General features: G+C 50.9%; 1 protein-coding gene across 2 annotated transcripts in view; it reads left to right on the top strand.

Annotated features, from left to right (window-relative positions):
• The first annotated feature begins 567 nt into the window (after positions 1-567).
• Positions 568-14,383, top strand: part of LAMA5 (laminin subunit alpha 5) — an 83,088-nt gene continuing 69,272 nt past the window's right edge. For both annotated transcript variants that reach the window (XM_033074693.1, XM_033074692.1), the window contains exons 1-2: positions 568-858; positions 6,265-6,417. In XM_033074693.1, coding sequence (XP_032930584.1) covers positions 568-858; positions 6,265-6,417 — 444 coding nt within the window. The remainder of the gene's footprint in view (positions 859-6,264; positions 6,418-14,383) is intronic.

The raw sequence follows: 14,383 nt of genomic DNA, 5'->3' as shown, positions 1-14,383 counted from the left end.
CTCCTGCTCCGGCGGGGCAGGGGGTTCCTGGGGGCGACAAAGAGTTAACCGGGGGTCCCGGGTGGGTAAAGTGTTCACCGGGGGTCCCGGGGGCGACAAAGAGTTCACCGGGGGTCTCGGGGGCGACAAAGAGTTAACCAGGGGTTCCCGGGCGGGGTTTCCCGGGGCAGTGAAGGTTTAACCGGGGGTCTCGGGCGGGGGTTCCCGGGGGTGGTAAAGGGTTAACCGGGGTTCCCGGGGCGGTAATGGGTTAACCAGGCGGGGGTTCCCGGGGATGGGGGGGGGTGTAAAAGGTTAACCGGGGTTCCCGGTACAGTAAAGGGTTAACCGGGGTTCCCAGTACAGTAAAGGGTTAACCGGGGTTCCCGGCACAGTAAAGGGTTAACCGGGGCTCCCGGTACAATAAAGGGTTAACCGGGCGGCGGGGCTGCCGCGGCCCCTCCCCGCAGCCGGGGCTGAAGTAGCGCGGCGGCGGCGGAGAGGGGCAGAGCCGGGAGGGGCCAAACCGAGCTAAGCCGAGCCGAGCCGAGCCGGTGCCGCAGCGCTGCCCGGCCCCGCCGAGCGAAGATGGCGAAGGCGGCGGAGCGGGGCGGTGCGCGGCGGGCGCTGCTCGCGTCCCTGCTGCTCTTGTCCCTGGTGCCCGTGTCCCCGCTGCCGCCCGCCTCCTTCCCCAGCGATGTGAACGGGCACAGCCTCCACCCGCCCTACTTCAACCTGGCCGAGGGCACCCGCATCTCCGCCACCGCCACCTGCGGCGAGGAGGCGGCGGGCGGCGGCAGCCGGCGAGCCGTGGAGGATCTGTACTGCAAGCTGGTGGGGGGCCCTGTGGCTGGGGGAGACCCCAACCAGACCATCCAGGTACGGGCTGGGTGGGTGCGAGCCCCGCTTTGTGCGCTCCGCGTTTCCCACGCATCCCCGGCGGGTCGGGCTGGGCTGGGCTCACGGGGGGAGCGGGGCTCCGGTCCCGGGGCATCCCCCGAGCAGCGGGGTCGGGGCTCGCACGTGCTCGGTGTCGCTCCCCGCCTTGCCGAGAGGTGCTCGGTGGGTTTTCGGGCATTCTTTTTAAAGTTGTGGGTTCTTTGTGTTTATAAAATCCCGGCCAAAGCAGCGCACAAACTCGCTTTGGTAGTCAGGGAATCATTATGCTAGCTAGTGATGTATCTCGAACTGATAATATTTACTGTGATGTGTTTTAACTCCGCCGTTCCCCGCGTGTTTGGGGCATTGGGATGAGCGGAGGGGAAATTTCAGAGTGGATTTTACAGGTGACTTGTCTCAGGGGTCCCATTTTGAGCTGCCCAGAGGAAGCTCACAGCCCGGAATGCGGACGGTAAAAGCTGCAGCGCACTGTAACACCATGGCTCCCTTGAAGGGAGGAAAGAACACTTGTAAACGGGCTTGTAAAACACCGGGTTTAGTTGCAGGAACTCCAGACCCGGTGTCCCCCCGAGGGCAGCCCAAGCCGGGAAGAGCAGCTCGGATTTGAATCCACCAGCTGCTGCCCAGCGCTTTCTGCGTGCTGCCTGTGAGCTCCTGGTGCCACTCACCTGTTGCACTGGAGCAATTATTGTACCTAACAAGGATAAGCAAAGAAAAACTGTCATTTCTCGGACCGAGCCTTTTGGTGGGGCTGGCTTTGTTACAAGATTATCTATGAAGCATTTTTCTCATTCTGGCCACATTCTCCTGAGTTAGTGCTGCACTAGGAATTTTCCAGCTATTGTGTGGTTATGGCATGGAATTGTGTTGTCTGTAAGATGTCACTGGATGGCAAAAACCTGACGTGTCCTCCTCTGAATTCTGCCACTTTTAAAGCGATGTTTCACTTCACTACACTGTAAAATAATGTAACTGGAAGAAACTTTGCCTCAAGTCCCAGTAGCAGGAGGCTTACACAGTGTAGCAAAGGAGAAAAAAGGTGAAGAAGCAACTGCTACTCTGTGCCCTTGCAAACAAATATGTGAATGATGTGCCAAGCAAAACTGGGAGGATAAGGCTGCTTGGAAAAGCTGGCAAATGTGGGTGTGCATTTATCACTCCACATGTGTCCATCTGTGCTCTGGCCACCCTGCTAGCTCAGCACGACACGCAGCACTAAGGATGCTGGTGGCTGAAATAAATGAAATAAACCCTTCAGGCTGTACCAGCCCTGGGGGCAGCCCCAGCTTCCCCCCACTGCCAAACACAGCTCCTGGGCTGTGGAATTCTGCAGCCACCCCCTCCTGTCCCCTGTGCAGCTCTGGCACAGGGGGGCTTTGATCTGAGCACCACTTCCCAAGCCAGCGGGCTTCCCTCGGTCTGAAAGCTTTAGAAAATTCCTTTTGTAGTGGCTCCTTTCTGTGACCACAGGCAGCACCTAAAAGGGAGGGGAGGAAACAGGAGGCATCAGAGCAGAGGTCAGAGTTCCCAATTCATCCCCTTTAGGGGTCTTGGCACCACCCGGTGACTAAAGCAAGGAGGGAGGTGGGAGGGAAGTGTTCAATTTGAGCAGACTGAAACAACAATAATGAACTCCACATGCTTGTCCTCACTGCTGCGTGTCCCACCAGCCCAGGGTCCCTTCCCTCCTTCATTCACCTGCTCGTGGGTGATGTGGCTGTGGCATAAAGAATTTCATCAGGAATGCTGGAAAATGTCACTTGGGAGCCTCCAAGACACATCCACATGCTGTGGTGGTGAAAAGACATTTGCTTGGTTCAAGACCTAGGATAATTACAATACAATCATCTAATAAATTAATTCAGTCAGTTCTCTGTTTTCTGCTGGTTTAATTTGACATTGTGGAAGACTTAAGAAAAGGGAGTTCACTGACTTTTAAACATGATGGTCTTAAAATGTCAATAATCATTAAGTTTTCTGAAGTAATGCTGCCTTAAAGACACTTGCAGTGGTTTTGGCACAGCTTGTGGGAAGGCTGTAAACCTATTCAAGGAGTTTCCTTTGCTTTATTCAGGGCTTTTTGGCAGAAGACTGCATTTCCAACTGTGGGGGTCTTTTCAGTTTGGAAGGATGTGAGGCACAGCAATGCTGAGGTGTGCTGAAAGGGATTTGCCTCGGAGGTTTGCTCCCCTTGCCAAATTCACTCCTCAGTGTGGGTCAGCCCTGCCTTAAAGTCTTGAGGATGAGGCAGAAGAGAGATCAGAGGTTTCTTTTTTTTTGTTTAAGCTTTCCTGGAGGTGCTTGTAACTGTCTGTGTTCCAAGCCAGACGAGTCTGCAGAGGCACAGCCGTGTGCTCTTGTTCCCCATCCCAGCCCTGTGCCTGGGGGCTGCTCCCAAACCAGCAGGGGTGGTGCACTGCTCCTGAGGGTGGGGCAGAGCTGAGGATGATTATTCCAGATTAGCAGTCTAACAGTGGGGCAGCTTACTGGCATTAATTAAAGCAATTACAGACCTCAGAATCTGAGACTCTACAACAAATTTGACTGATTGCAAGGCAGCGCTGCTTGTGCCTTGCTCTGAACCTGTCTTCACCCCAGCCCTGTGCTCAGAGCACTGCTTTGCACGCTGAATTTCAGCCCTGAGCAGAGCTCTGGCCCTCTCCCTCTTCCAGGTGTTGATAACAGATGAAATCTGAAGCTGTTTCACCCCTGAATGTCTCAGAATCAAGTGGCATTCTCTTTTGGTGCCCTGAGTGTTGGTGACACTTGTCCTGGTGTCTCTTTGTCCCGTGGCTCTGGTGTGTGGCAGGAGGAGTCTGGCTCAGCCCAGGGCTCTCAGTGCTCCAGGTGACAATTGCTGCTCTATCTCTCTGTGCCTGTGTTCACATCTGTGATAGTGTTGGATTTCAGTGGTTTAACTGTGGCTGAAAACACAGTTCTGGAACAAGTTGTTGTTGCCCACAGAAAAGACACATGATGAGACAGCACCTGCTTAACTCTGTGTGAGCAGGGACAGCTCTGGGAGCAGCTTGCAAGCAGGCACTTTGAAACAGGATTTTTTACACCCCATTTCCTGCCCTTTTTACCTCATCCCCCAGCAGCTCCATGCTCCCTGTGGCTTTCTGATAAATCAGGTGAGGGGAGCTGGTGTTGGGTCATGGCAGGGCCAGATAAACTGGGACAAAGCCACCTGTGTCCCCTGAGAGAGGTGCCAGCAGGGTGCCCAGCTTGTCTTAATGCTCAGGGGAAACTTCAAAGTTTCCCACTGCCCTGGGCAGGATCAGGCCTTGCAGGTCTCTGGAAGCTGCCTCTCATTCAAACCTTCTTATCTCCCTCTTTGCAGTTTGCTCTGATAGTGGCAGTTTTATGTTCTGCAGCTCCTTGCATTGCTGAAGTTCTTTCTGTGACCATACCTTTGTAGTGTCCACGCCTCTACTGCTCTGGCAACCTGCATTCTCTGCTAAGCTCACAATTGCTTTTTAATTAAAATCCTTTGCTGATGTCAGAACTTCCCTGTAGAGAGACTGACACAATGTGCAGGAGTGTGAGTTGCTCTAAAACACAAATAGCTGGAAATTATTCTGATCAGGTTTGGGTCTAGCTCTAACAAAACAACTAATGAGCAGCTCATACATCAGAGAGGCTAATCACACTTTGAACAGCAAACCTGGTTCAGTTGTTGACATGTTCCCAGCACAGCAGGCTGCCCAGAGAGGGACAACACCAACATTATAAATGTGGAGCAGCTGACCCTAATCTTTACTCCCCTCTTACTCAGCTTGAGTTGACTGTCTCTCATCAATGTGAACTTTGGGTTCAAAATGGTTTTTACATCTGTGGCAAGAATTTGAAGTATGAAAGCACTTTATTTTTCTGTTATTTATCCCTGTTTTGTAACCTTGCCTCACTTCCCCCCCCCACCTCAGTGTTGTGGAGCAGAAATTTCCACACAACCTGTTGCACCGGTTCCCTTTAAGGGTTGAAGAGTTGGGTCAGTTTTATCTGGTCTGCTCTCCCTCCTGGCTCAAAGCATGTCCAAACCAGCCTTGTGACCTCTCTCTACACTGAGTGCTCCCTGCATGAATGTCAGGGTTACCTGGATGCTTTCAGCTCACCTTTTCTTTGGCCTTGTGCTTGCCCATCTCTATTTTCACATCTCTAGAGGAATTAATTTAGAAGTGTTCTTGTTCAGGATAATTTGTATTGCATAATTGTCTGCACGTAACAAAGCATGTGGTAGTGAGGAATAATGCTGTGAAATGTTTCCTTTGCACTGAGATTGCTCCAGAGTTTGGAGCATCTGGAAAATCACATGTGCTGCAGTGGCTCTGTCTTGCCTCATCCCTTGTAGGGGCAGGAAGGGGACTTGAGATCTTGTACCTGGTGTAATATTAATGCTGGCTGCAGCTGGGGCAGGCAAGGGCAGCATTCCTGCCTGGGGATAACTGCTCCTCTAAAAGGAAAACTGCCCCTAACACAGCTCCCTTCCAGGCTGTTTGTAGCAGCAATTCAAGGGACACAACAGTGTCTCCACATAACAATTTGCCAGTTTTCAGGGTGCTCTGCAGGTTTCTTTGAACGTGGGTCAGATTCATTTGCCCATTAATGAGAGAGAAAGAATTGCCCCTAACAGCTCAGGGCTTTGTCTGATCCTGCTCAGGAGGTGCTGTTAAAGCTCTGGGGTTGTTTTCTCTGGCAGCGTGTCCATGGAGCTGACAAAACCACCCTGGCCACAAAAGCAAGGCAGAGAAGTGATGGCAGTCCTTGGCCAGCTGACAGCTGGGGCTGTCCCTTTCTGGCTTCGCATTGCAGCATCATCAGCAAAAGAAACTTGGCTGGGAGACTAAGCCTGAAAATGCAGCTGAAAGAACTATATTGTGAAATGAATAGGTGGACAAGAAACAGATTGCAGGGAGCTGGGCAGAGGAGCTGCCAGTCTGAGTGCACAGAAGTGGCTGAATGGTTCAGGTCAGGTCTCTGGGCTCGCAGGGTGGGTGTGGGTGTGGGTGGCAGCCTCAGCACAGGAGCTGCTGACCATGGAGTTTGAGCCACTGCTCTGTTACAGTGCAGCTTCTCCCCTCTCATACTGCTTCCTCTGCCTAACCAGTCCTTGGGGTCTGGGCTCCTTTGTCAGTGTTCCCTGCATATCTGAAATTCAGAAGGGATGCTGCTCTGAGCAGCCCAAATTCTGCACTGGGTGGTTGTGGGGGTTTTGGGCTTTTTCATGTGCATCCATGCTTTAAATTGGTGCAAACAAAACTTTATGTATCTCGATTTGCATTAGCAGGCTTACACTCTGTATTTCCTGAGTTGCTGTGATACCTGACTGCTCTGTACCACGTTTTTCTGGCCAGAGTTAAATGTTGTTTTTGTACTTTCCACCAGGGCCAGTACTGCGACATCTGCTCCTCTGCAAACAGCAACAAGGCCCACCCCATCACCAATGCCATTGATGGGACAGAGCGCTGGTGGCAGAGCCCCCCCCTTTCCAGGGGGCTGGAATTCAACCAGGTCAACGTCACCCTGGACCTCGGACAGGTAACAAATCCTTTCTTCATTATGTTGTATACTGTGCTGGTGAGGAACTGCTTTTCTGCTTCTCAAATCCTTTAGTGGACCTTGCTGGACAAAATCCATAATTTACTGAGAGGGCAGGAGGCTTTGGTTAAAATAGGGAAAAGCCTGTTTGTAATATTATTTTATTCCTTGATCTTCCCTAAAAGTTGAGTCACTTGTGGAAACTCATACATAATGTAGGTGCCATTCCCCTTAGAGGGTACCTGCCTCTCAGAGGGGGACACTCAGCAAACCTCACCCCAAAATGGGAAAATACAGCCCTGAGATATTCAAGGTTGAGCTCCAAAACTTTTAACTGGTGTGTTTAAAACTCTTCAGAAAACAGCAAGTCTGTGCTGAAGGTCTTCCTATAAAAGGCAAAGGGTGACAGTGGATGTTTGGTCTGTAATGGTGGTGAGAGGGAATTACACTGTAATAGAGCTGCCAGACCCTCTCTGCCACCTCCTGTGCTGCTCCTGTTCCCCTGCAGAATGTCCCTCTGGAAATGGAGTGTTCTCTCAGATTTCCCTCAGCTCAGAGGGGAGCAGCAGCAAAGGTGTCCTGGCTGGAGCTGTGCAGGCAGCAAGGCACTGTGAGCCTGAGGAGCTCACAGAACAGAGGAGTTTGTTTTGTGGGTCTGCTCTGGGGTGTGGAGCTGCTGCTCCAGCTGAGGGAGCTCCTCAGTCCTTGGGACAGGGGATGTGTGAGGTCTTTGCTCTCTGGCAGCCTTAGCCCTTGTTATTGTCCCAAATGACAACCTTGCCAGGCTTTGGGACGTTTGCTCTGTTAGTCCTCAGCACTTCAGCAGGTATTTACTGAGGTGCCCCCATGAACAGGTAGGGAGGGGCTCTCACCTCCCAAGAGATGCTTCCCCAGACTCTGCAGCCCCAAAGGCCAAGTTTGGGACCTCCTCAGCTGGGAAGTTTGTGGGATGGGGCAGTTCTGGAGCTGTGGACAGCTCACCTCTCCCCCAGGAAACCTGTTTGTTGTGATTGCTCAGCAGCCTTGTGGGGGCTGAGTCATGGCTTTGGGAATTTGCTGTGTTTTGCAGGGATTTTGAGATTTTTCAGATACCAAAACTTCACAGTGAGTTCACAGGTGGATCCTTACTCTCTCTGCTAAAGGCTCGTTTGTCACTGCAGTTTGCAAGGTGCCTGATTCCAAATTTGCATCCACAGATAGCCAGGCTGTACTGATGATGATGATACCCTTCAGTTAGGTGCCTCCAACACACACTTCAGTCCCCAGGATTGGCTCTGATCTGCTCCCTGCCTTGCTCTAGCACTCGTTTGGAGTCTGCCAAGCACCCTTCCTAAATTTATTCACTCCATGAGTGCCAGCTGTCTAAAGCTGTGCTGCACCAGCAGCAGTGCAGTATCTGCTATTGCCCAGGGCACCAGGGCTGTGTGGGCAAAGCCTCCCAGGGCTGGACATGGGGAGCTGAGCCCTCACCAGTGTAGGTGGCATCTGCTGTGGCTCAGAAACATCCCAGCTGGCAGGGCTGTGCTGGTGGGTGGATTGCTTTGCATTCACTCCCCCTGTGACCCAGGGCCAGCCTGCAGTGTGGCTTTTCTGTCACACTGGAGAGGGATTTTCAAAGATCAGCTTTCCTCTGGAGCTTCTCCTCCTCTTTGTCATTCTCTGTGGTGACTTTCTGGCTGTAAGCCAGAGCTGACCCATCTGCACCGTGCCTGCCAGCTGCTGAGTTTGGCTCACCTGGGACATGCAGCCTTCAGAGCCTGGAATAATTTGGGAGGACTTCAATATGTTAAAACTGAGCTGGTCTCTGTGACCTTCTCTTTTCCAGGTCTGTTTGCCCTGGGTACCCAGGGAGGTGGGATTGCACCATCATTTCTGCAGGATTGGTACCAGAATTTGCATGTGTGGTGATGGTGGCAGATGCTTCACCTGGTGTGGATTTTTTTCTGGGCTCACAGACCCTCTGCTTCCCTGTCACCTTTGCAATACACAATAAACCCAAGCCTAAGGCTTCAGCTGGTTTTAGTGGCTTCCCCTTCATACATGACCTTTTTGCATGTAATTGCTGTAATACCCTGTTTATGCTCCTGGTGAGAGTCAGTTCTTTGCTTTTAGCTCCTTTGTTTTGGTAGGTCGGGCAATAGAAACAGATTACATGTTAGAGAATCGCTAATTTCCTCCTTTTGAAGTTCACTCTGGTTTCAAGGCTAGAAGAGAGAGAAATTCTTGGGACCTAATGTGGTCAGCAGGGCAAGTGCAGGATCAGGCAGTGTACCTGGCAGCCAGGCTGCCCAAATTCCTTGGATACCAGTGAAAACAGCACAGGTAGCAACACCCCCATAGGCATGTCTGACAGCAGGGCTTTTTTTGGCTGGCAAACAAGGCCTCTCCTTGCTCTGTGTATCAGTCTAGAGAGCTCTTGGACCAATAAAGGATTAATTTTCAGGACTCACAGCCACTAAAAGCTGTTGTTGCTGTGGGGGCTCATGAGTGCCTGCAGTGCTGATGGCACTGAGGGTGCACAGGGTGCTGTGGTGTCAGTCCCTTCCCTGCTGGCTCTGTCCCTCTCCAGCCACAAGTGCTTAATTACCAGCTGGAATTGGGTTTCTCCAGCCTTTGGCGATGCTGTGGCAACTGGGAGAGGGTCAGTTAATTAAGCAGCTTGTTGGTCTTTGCTCTTTGCTGGCTGGGAGCTTGCTCTCCTCGCAGGGGTGTTAAAATCCAGTGGGAAGGAGAGGAGGAGGAATATTCACAGCCAGCAAATAAGTTGCAGAATGGCTTGGGCTGGCCACCCAGCTGGTGTGAGGGTACTAAACACTCTGCTCATGTCACAGTGCCAGCAGCAGCCTGATCCTAATGGCTTCATCATAAGGCAGGTCAGGGCTCCCACCCTGGGCTGGGAAGGGGCTGTGTCCCATTTTCTGCTGGGGTTGGATGGGAATTGCTCTGCTGGTTCTTGTCTGTTCCTGCCTCCTTGGGGAGGAGTGATTTCTCTTTTCAGAACTGGTGGCAGAGAAAGGCTGCAAGAGGAGCAAAAGTCACTGAAGGTTTTTATGTCAGAGCACCAGAAATATGACAGACAACTCCAGGGAGGGAAGTTAAATGGATTTTAGGAGATGCTGAGGAGTATGGAGAGGGATTTTTGGGGTTTTTTATTGCTTTTGATCATGACCTCATGCTGAGTACATTTGGGATGAATGGCTGGGCCGCTGCATGAATTTGGTATAAAATACATCATGGCACCATAGGAAGCACAGCTCAGGTTTTGGACAGTGGGAGAGCTGAGGGTGCTGTGTGCTGGGAGAACACTGCTGGACAATCTGGACTTGTCAAAATCCCAAAAAGTGCCTGTCCTACCTGGCTTGGAGGGCAGAGATCAGTGTTGTGGTGGAGACTCTTAAACCTGCTGTGCTGCTCTCAGCTCCAGGCTCTTTCCTCTCCTGCCTGGAGATGGGAACGTGCCTGTGCTGCAGAGGGGCTGTGCAGAGAGCACAGGGACAGGACACCATGACTCACAGCCACCATGGGAATTGTCCCCTGAGATCCTGCTGTGATTAAGTGCCACAGTGGGTGGAGGGGGAGGAAGGGGTGTGATGGAAGATTTTTTTCTTTTTTTTTTTTTTCCCCCCAAAAAGGTCGTTTGAGTCAGAGCTGACAAGGTTTAAGGAAACATGAATGGCTGGCTCCCTGCCAGAGCCTGACATCTTCCTTGCATGAAGGTGAACCCAGGGCAGCCCTTCCTTGAGATGTTTATGGATAGTTGGTGCTTTATGATAAACTCTGGGGGAGGAATGCTTGCAGTCGTGCAAGAGCAGGAGCTTCGTGCCAGTGCTTGCTTGAGGTTAATTCCTGCAGTGAGAAGGTGGCTGGGAAGCAGCCCCCATCTCTGCCCAGCTGTCTGCTGGCCCTGGTGACAGGAGGGAGCAGCAGGATTTCAGACTGAAGCTCTGCAGAGAGTTCTGAGGGATACCCCAGAGGTATTCAAGTGCCTGACAGAAACACCCACATCCATTCACTTCTGCTGAGGAGAGAAGGGAAGCCTCCTCCTTTGGAGACATCCAGAGCTCCTTAAAATGCAGCTCCCTTTGGGGTTAGAAGGAGGAAAAGGAGTTGCATTCATTGGTAATTCAGAGATGGAAAGGAAATGAATTGTGAACCACACTCCAGGGCCAGTGCAAAGTTGTTCTGTACCCACTGTGGGATGTCTCAGCAAGGGAGGACATTGATAACTTTCTGCATGCTTTCAGAAGCACCTCTTTGAGTTTCCTACCAATTATAATGGGATCTGCCAAAGCTGCCACTTTTTCTGGCCTCTGAAATGATTAACTTGTTGCTTGCCAGGCTCCTCCAGCTCCAGAGTAAGTTGTTGATACACAAAACACACGAGGTGCTTCAGCCCTTGGCCAGCAGGCTGCTGCTCTTTCAGTGTGAAGCTCAGAGGGAGCTGGGTGCTTTTCCTGTGCTGGATTTTCAGGACATAAACCCACTTCATTTCCTTTTTGTGCTGCAAACATGGCCCCTCAGGATCAGCTTTGCACAATAATTTGATGTGCAGGGTGCCTAGAAATGTGCAGGTGTAGCTAAATGCCTGACTTGCATGAGCAGCTCAATCCTTGTTGTGTGAACTGTATTCTTGTTAATGAGTATTAATATAATTAATATTAATGAGAATTAAATTAAAACTTGTCTTTGGGTTAGATCTGGCCTAATTCTAAAGGAACATCACTGATCCAGAGCACAGTACCTTGTGTGTAACAACACTGAAAATTTGTTCCACTCCAGTTTCTCACCTCCCATCTCTTTTCATTGAGTTGAGGCAATAATGGGAGCTGCTGGTGAGGTTTTCAGGAGCCCTCTTTGAAAGGCAGCTGGAAGGAAATCCCTGCAAACTGATGGGCTGGGGCTCTCCTCCCTGTTCCCAGCAAAAGCCTTCAACTGAAGGTGAATCTTGTGTTTATTCCCTGGTTTAATTAATTGAAAAATCCCTCCTGAGGGAGTTAACTTGTGAAATCCCAGGAGAACACTTGGGGTTCTCCATGAATAGAGATGATATCCTAGAGGCTGCTCTCCCTAGGCTTGGTGTGGGATAGGGGTGATGCTCATCCAAGCATTTTCAGCTGAAAACCATTTACATTTCTCCATTTTTTCACCTTGTTCCTTTTGCAACTTCATTTCCTTTCCTGTGGGAGCCCTCACAGCCTCTGGGTGATGAAGCTGCTGCTTGCATTTCCCTCCAGGGCACTCTTGTTCCTTCTTGCTGTACACAGGGGAAAAGCTGACCGAGTCTCCTCTTTTCATTCCTTTCTGGGGATGTCTCCTGCAGCATTTTCCCCAGCAGACATCCCTGGAAAATGCACAGTGTCCATTTCTCTTGGGGCTGCCTTACATGCCTGGTGTGTTTTCCCTGGAGCATTGTAAGAATAGGTGAGGATTTAAGGGTTTTTTTGGTTTTTGCACATGTTTTTTACTTTTCTCAGCTTCTCTTACTGCTGAGAAGTAAGTATTTGGTAATTACTCCTACTTGGTCTTCACTGTGCTGGGGCACCACTGTGGGAAAGGGGTGGGAGAGCTTAGTGACATTTATTGTGAGCTTTTGCACCTTAAATAAAGGGCTGGGGCGTAAAATTTCTAACAAAGACGTTCTTTCTCCAAATTGTTCTCTGGCTGTTGGAGCAAAAGCAGCATTAAAAATAAAGCACATTAAGTAGGCTGAGCAGAAACCTTTTTTTACTTTCAACAGCTGAGCCTGTGGTCTCTTCTCCTGTGTAGAGTCCTCTCCAATTGCCATAAAATCCTTCAGAAGTAGATCAGGATCTTTGTTTATAGGCTTCAGAGCTGTAGTTCCCTGATCTGGGATGGTCTGTGGCTGCTTTGCTGTGGATGTGGAATGGAAGCAGGGTGTACATTTGTAGTGCTTTTCTGGGAAAGGCAGAAAAGGTGTGACTGGGAGAGCATACAGCACTGGGAGCTGGCACCAAGCCCCAGTGGATGGATCTTCTCTCCCAGTTTATTTCACACTTTAATGTTTAAATTAACTTAGCTGTGAATTCTCTTCTGTTTTCTTCAAAGCTGCAGTTCCCCTGACCTGGACCAGCAGTTAATTTTTTTTTTTTTGGTGGTGATAAAGTGAGATTTTTGCTTTCACTTAGCACAGAAAGGTCGAGAAGGGCCATCTGCCAACTCCCACCAGATTCCTGGCTCCAAGGGCTGTGTGGGAGCCGCTCAGGTGAGCGGGAAGGGAGTGTCTGGTTGTTAATCAAGTGGGGATCTGTCTCCTCTGGCAGCCAGAGCAGAGCCATCCTCTCCTTTCCAGACAGCCTTGCCAAATTGGATGCCAAGCTCCAGGATCCAGAGCAGCCAAGGCTGAAACTTCTTTCCTTTTTGTTGCTGTTAAGGGAAAAGATGTGCAGAATACTGGTGTAGGTAAACACATTAATTTTAATTATAGGCTATGTTTATTCAAGTCATGAACCAGTACTGTTTAAAATCATTCTTGCAGGGCTGCAGTGAGTAGAAGGGATTTCAGCTGTAACATCAGGATCCCCAAAGAGCTGCCTGGGCTCACGTCTGCCAGGCTGTGAGCACAGGGAGGAGCAGGGGGCTCTGGGCAGGTCACCCAGCTCTGTGACACCTTCTGTGGCCTCAGGGAGGTTGTTTCTGCCTGGCCTTTGCATCTCATACAAATGACCCATGTGCCTCAACAGCTAAATCTCCCCAGAGGCTGTGCTTGCTCTGCCTAGACCTGAACCAGGTGTTAAAATAAGCCTCAGCCTCCCCCCTGAGAGCAGCTCCAGGTTATGACTGATGAAAGGATAATTGCTGGTTCTGAGAAATGCATGCAAGATTTCCACCCTGCTTTCTCCCTAGGTGTTGCTGCCTATTTATAACGTTGTTGTGATGAGGAACAAAGAGGCTGACAGTGAGGGCTCCTGCCGTGGAGCTTCTTATTTCCTCCAGGCTGTCCCTTCCTTCTCAGCTCCCTGGGATCCTTCAAAGATCAGGAGAGAGCCTGGGGTGAGCGTGGGCTGGGGAGAGGTCAGGCTGCAGTAGGGGAGCTTTAGTTTGTGATGAATAGCTGGAAGGCAAGCCTGGTGATTTCTTGCTGTTCTCCTGGAAAGTGTCTGCTTGGCTGGGCTGGAGAACAGGAGCCTTGGCTGGGGAGTGTGTGGGTACATGTGCTCTGGGGTCAGCTCTGTCCAGGCTGTACCAGGCTCCTGTGAGCTGGGTTCTCCTCCCTCAGATGTTACAGGGAGCTTTTTGGGCTGGTCACTGTACCCAGTGAAGCACACAGCTCTGACACAGAGCATTTTCTGTGCTTTGGTGTGTCCCACCTGCAGAATGGGAACACTGCATTTTATCTCCATCACTTTCTGCACCAGACCAATGACTACAAAATCTGTTGCAGAAGAGAATGATTTCTTGAGTCAAGAAATTCTCTGTGCAGCCCTTCTCCTCTGTCTGTCACTTTTTCAGTGAGTGAGAGCATCCCTCAGCCCTGTGGGTCCATGAACTCGTGTCTTACAGCCCTGAGTGCTGAAGCTGAGGGCTGTGAGCCTGGAGTCAGAGCCAGTCCTGCTCTCTGTGTGGGACTGAGACTCATCCTGTGGCACTGCACAGCCAGTTTTCATCCTGGTCAGGATGGGAAGCCCCTCAAGTGAGCCCTTCCTGCATCCTGGGCACGGTTCCTGGAGCTGTCCTTGCCCTCTGCAGCTCCAGAACAAGCCATGTCCTGGCTCACATCCACAGGGCTGGCAGGGAGGATGCTAAATACACTTTTGATCATCTGCCTAGTCAGCTTCTCTGCTCTTTCAAGCCTGTTCTAGCCCCCTGCACCTTTCTTTTGATGCTTTACCAAGCCTGGCTCAGCCCTGCATTCATCTCTGCCTTATCCTTTTATTATAGTCATAAACATGGGCCTTCAGGCTGTGCCCAGCCTTGATCCTCAGTCGTTTCCTGTTTGCTGGATTCA

The sequence above is a fragment of the Catharus ustulatus genome, chromosome 17 (genome assembly GCF_009819885.2).
Source record: "Catharus ustulatus isolate bCatUst1 chromosome 17, bCatUst1.pri.v2, whole genome shotgun sequence".
Taxonomy (NCBI): domain Eukaryota; kingdom Metazoa; phylum Chordata; class Aves; order Passeriformes; family Turdidae; genus Catharus; species Catharus ustulatus.
The sequence above is the reverse complement of the archived record's forward strand: the minus strand, read 5'-3'. Positions and strand labels throughout refer to the sequence as shown.